The sequence below is a fragment of the Asparagus officinalis genome, chromosome 1 (genome assembly GCF_001876935.1).
Source record: "Asparagus officinalis chromosome 1, Aspof.V1, whole genome shotgun sequence".
Classification (NCBI taxonomy): Eukaryota; Viridiplantae; Streptophyta; class Magnoliopsida; order Asparagales; family Asparagaceae; genus Asparagus; species Asparagus officinalis.
In genome coordinates this window covers 117,857,948-117,862,420 of record NC_033794.1, presented here as the reverse complement: position 1 = coordinate 117,862,420, position 4,473 = coordinate 117,857,948, and the positions used below count along the sequence as shown (strand labels likewise).

Sequence of the window (4,473 nt, the reverse complement as noted above, 5' to 3'; positions counted from 1 at the left end):
AAACTAAAAACTAATCCTCTCCATTGGATCTAGATTCATCCAATGGCTGAGATTAAATCTGCATAAGGGTAATCAGGTAAAATAAACAGCCCCTAAAGAGAGGAAATTAATGCTTGTCTATTGAGTTCTCCATTTCCCCATGCAATCTCACGGCTCAGGCAACCCAACAGTCACGAACAGCAGTCCTCTCACTCCATAACCACCATCTCTCGTTCATCGTCCTTCAGCTCTTTCCCCACAACCAGCTTCATCGTCCTTCAGCTTTCTCGTTCATCTGTCCTTCAGCTCTCTCGTTCATCTGTCCTTCATCGTATTTGAGCTCTCTCGTTCATCGTCCATTACCTGGCCATTCTTAAACATTTTATGGAGATTTAAATGGAGAGCTTGAATTCAGGTGAGCAGGTTCATGCATGTTTTCATTGTAATCGATCCAGATTTAGTATTTCAATACTTAGTCATATGACTTATTATATAGGAGCTTACATTCTTATATATTTTTTTGGAGATTTAAATAGAGAGCTTGAATTCAATTGAACACGTTCTAGTTGTTAATCTAGATTCACTGCATTGAATCGAGATTCATTGAACACGTTCTAGTTGTTAATCTAGATTCACTGCATTGAATCGAGATTCATTGTTAGAGACTGCAGTGATTTTCATAATTTATTCTTGAATCGAGATTCATTGTTAGAGACTGCAGTGATTTTCATAATTTATTCACTTGTTTACTGTAGTGAATTTGGATTCAATGCAGTGAATCGAGATTTACTCCAGATTAATTAGCAATAACATGAATTCAATGCAATGAATCAAGATTCACTCCAGTGAATCTAGATTCACTCCAGTGAATCTAGATTCATTGTAATGGATCTAGATTCAGTATATCAAAACTTAGTCATATGACTTATTATCTAGGAGTTTACATTCGTAAACATTTTATGTAAATTTAGTTGGAGAGCTTGAATTCAGTTGAACACGTTCTAGTTGTTAGAGTATGCAGTGATTTTCATAATGTATTCACATGTTTAATGTAGTGAATCTGGATTCAATGCATTGAATCCAGTTTCACTACAGTAAACATGTGAATACATTATGAAAATCACTGAATACTCTAACAACTAGAACGTGTTCAACTGAATTCACATGTTTACTGTAGTAAATCTGGATTCAATGCAGTGAATTGAGATTCACTCAAGTGAAACCAGATCAATTGTAATGAATCCAGATTCAGTATATCAAAACATAGCCATATGATTTATGTTTTATTTTCAGTTGTAGGCATCAATGAACAAATAAAGGAACCACATGTTATAAATGTATCGGACAGTGATTTTGGGGAAGATGGAATGGACGAAGTTAGCTCGATTCCTTTTCAATCACCAGGTGGTGGTATGTATTGGAAACCTCGGGTTGAAGCTGAATTTAAATCTTATATAAACCAAAGCTTCCGATCACTAGAGGATGGTATAGAGTTTTACCGAGAATATGAACGTAAAAGTGGGTTTGAGATCAGACGGCATACAGAGAAGAAACATAAGGACGATACAGTTCTTCTTAAACACATTGTTTGCAGTAGAGCTGGCAGCAATGAATCAAAGATGGATGTTGATTATGAGGATTTTAGTAGCTGTTCGAAAAAGAGAAGGAGAACTGTATCTAGTAGATGTGGTTGCAAAGCTAAAGTCGTGTTTAAGTTTGATGGTTTGAAAGGATATAATGTTCTCTCCTTCGTTGAAGAGCATTCTCATTTTTTGGTCTCCGGTAGTGGGAAACAATTTTTGAAGTCAAATAGAGTTCTCGGTCTCGCACATAAGAAACTTGTATTTGATGGAGCAAAAGCCAACATGGGGCCTAACAAAACATATAACTTTGCTAAGGAGTTGTGTGGAAGTTATTCTAATGTTGGTGCTACCTGTACCGAGTTTAAAAATTGGAGTAGGGATGTGAAGCTTTATATTGGTGATCGAGATGCTCAAATGATCATCGAGAAGTTCACGGATAAGAAGGAGATGAGTGATGGATTTTTCTATGATTATGCAGTCGATGAAGGGGGTCGATTAACTCGCATCTTTTGGGCAGATGTTATTGGGCGAAGAAATTACGATGTATTTGGAGATGTGATATCATTTGACTCTACATATTCCACAAACAAGTAAGATTTTATAGCTAATCTCTTACGATTTTCAATATTGTAATTATATGTCATAGTGAATCTTATATTTTTTGTATGTGATACAATAGGTACAACATGAAGTTTGTTCCATTTACTGGTCTCGACAATTATAAGAAGTGTGTTGTATTTGCAGCAGGATTGATAGCTAAAGAGGACATTGATAACTATGTCTGGATTTTTGAGGTATTCATGAAATGCATGATTCGCGAGCCAAAGTGTATTGTTACAGATCAGTGCCCTGCCATGAAGCAAGCTATACCAACCGTCTTTACAGAAGCACGTCACCGTTTGTGCATGTGGCACATCATGAAGAAATTTAACCAAAAGGTAATGAATCCCACATATAAATATCATGAATCCTCATTAGATAAATACTGAATCTTTCGTTATATATTTATATTGTAGTTGGCAAAATGCATTTCGAAGATGGATGATTTCAAGAGGAAGATCAATGCACTGATTTGGAGTATAGATATAGATCCAGCAACATTTGAAGTAGGTTGGAAAGATGTTATGAAAGAATTTAAGCTTGAAAGTAATGAATGGTTGTGTGAACTGTATAACATTCGGGAGTCATGGATTCCAGCCTATTATGCTGATGATCCAATGGCTGGTTTATTGCGTACTACATCAATATCAGAGAGTGAGAACAGTTTCTTTGACAAATTCAACCGTAGATCTGACACATTGACAGAATTTTATCTTCGATATGAGAGTGCTATGGAGAAGCAAAGGCATACAAATGCAAGATTAAACTATGAAGGAACAAAGTCGATGCCAAGAATGGACACGCCATTGTTATTGGAGAGGGATGCATCAGAGTTGTACACTCGAACAATGTTTTATGAGGTACAGAAAGAGATAATGTCATCCTGTTATGATATGAGTATCAACAGTATATCTGAAGAAGAGGGCGTGAAGATTTATTCCATAAAGGATAAAAAGAGACATGGAAAAATATTTGAGGTAAAACTTAATAATGGAGATTGAAACAATAAAAATTGAATCCAGATTCAATGCAGTGAATCGCGATTCAACGAAGTGAATCTCGATTCACACCACTGAATCGAGATTCAGTGACCCTTTCATTCGCTTGTCATTTTCTTTTTTTATTCGGTGCTAATATACATTGTTTTTTGAATTTTAGGTGAAACACGCTTATTTGAACAATGACCTGCAATGTACGTGTAGGCTGTTTGAGAAAATATGTATAGTATGTAGACATGGTTTTTTTTGCATTGAACCAAGCTGATGTAACAAAAATACCAAGACATCTTGTTGTGAACCGATGGACAAAAGGTGCTGAGATGAGGCATTCATTACAGTTCAAGGAAATATCAGAACAGTGCAATGCAATTGAAGTTACAAATTGCAAGTTGAATGACATATGGTATGATTTCCAATCCTGTGTGAGTTTGGCAGGTTTAGATGGTGAGAGACTTGACTACCTGGAAGGGAAGTTGAAGGAGTTGAAGCACAGTTTGCGTGAATCTAGTTGGAAATCTGACACACAGAACAAAAATGATGTAATGGAGTTTTTTGTTGGCTCAAAAATACCACCGGAAGTGATCGTTAAACCTCCCATTAAAGGTAGAAACAAGGGGTGTGGACGGAGAATTGTTGGTGATTATGAAAAATCAATTAGTCAACGAAAGAAGAAGGTGCCAAGGCTGTGTAATATGTGCAAAAAAATCGATTTCCATGACGCACGGACATACCCATTAAAGAAAACAATACATCAAAGTGATGTTTAATTTAGTTGTCATATTTCGTTTCAAGATCATGTTTAGAAATATATTTCTTATTAAAATTGCTGAATTGTGTAATTCTTAACTACATATATTTACTAATCATGTTTAGAAATATATTTCTTATTAAAATTGCTGAATTGTGTAATTCTTAACTACATATATTTACTAGATTATTAATTACATGGTTACGTTGTGTCATGTTAGTATATTGAATTGAGATCTACTCATATAGCATGTGAATTCCATTATTATTAGTTGTATTATTTCAAAAGGAATGATAAAGTAGTTGTATGCAGTCATCAGTTTAAATTTGATTCGCTTTAAGTGATTCTGGACTAACTATATTGAATCTAGATTCATTGTAGTGAATCTAGATTCACTGATATTGAATCTCCATATCTCTATGGGGATTCATTATAATCAATCAAACAATCAAATTATTTGATTGTTTCGGTTTAAGTGATTCTGGATTAACTATAATGAATATAGATTCACTGTAGTGAATCTGGATTCACTGAATTGAATATGGATTCACTATAGTGAATCTAT

At 34.9% G+C, this 4,473-nt stretch overlaps 2 protein-coding genes across 2 annotated transcripts; both read left to right on the top strand.

Annotated features, from left to right (window-relative positions):
* LOC109840219 (protein FAR1-RELATED SEQUENCE 5-like) lies at positions 376 to 3,163 on the top strand. Its single transcript, XM_020408782.1, has 4 exons — positions 376 to 394; positions 1,273 to 2,152; positions 2,242 to 2,500; positions 2,579 to 3,163. Exons 1-4 carry the CDS (start codon positions 376 to 378, stop codon positions 3,161 to 3,163), a joined length of 1,743 nt encoding a protein of 580 aa, XP_020264371.1.
* LOC109840210 lies at positions 3,397 to 3,927 on the top strand. The gene has a single exon (XM_020408771.1). It carries the CDS (start codon positions 3,397 to 3,399, stop codon positions 3,925 to 3,927), a length of 531 nt encoding a protein of 176 aa, XP_020264360.1.

Excerpts from the sequence above, each read along its gene's own strand:
- LOC109840219 (XM_020408782.1), top strand. Across the intron at positions 2,153-2,241 it reads TCTACATATTCCACAAACAA|GTACAACATGAAGTTTGTTC; the intron begins GTAAGATTTTAT and ends GTGATACAATAG. Across the intron at positions 2,501-2,578 it reads TGAAGAAATTTAACCAAAAG|TTGGCAAAATGCATTTCGAA; the intron begins GTAATGAATCCC and ends TTTATATTGTAG.
- LOC109840210 (XM_020408771.1), top strand. The coding sequence starts at position 3,397 with ATGGTTTTTTTTGCATTGAACCAAGCTGATGTAACAAAAATACCAAGA.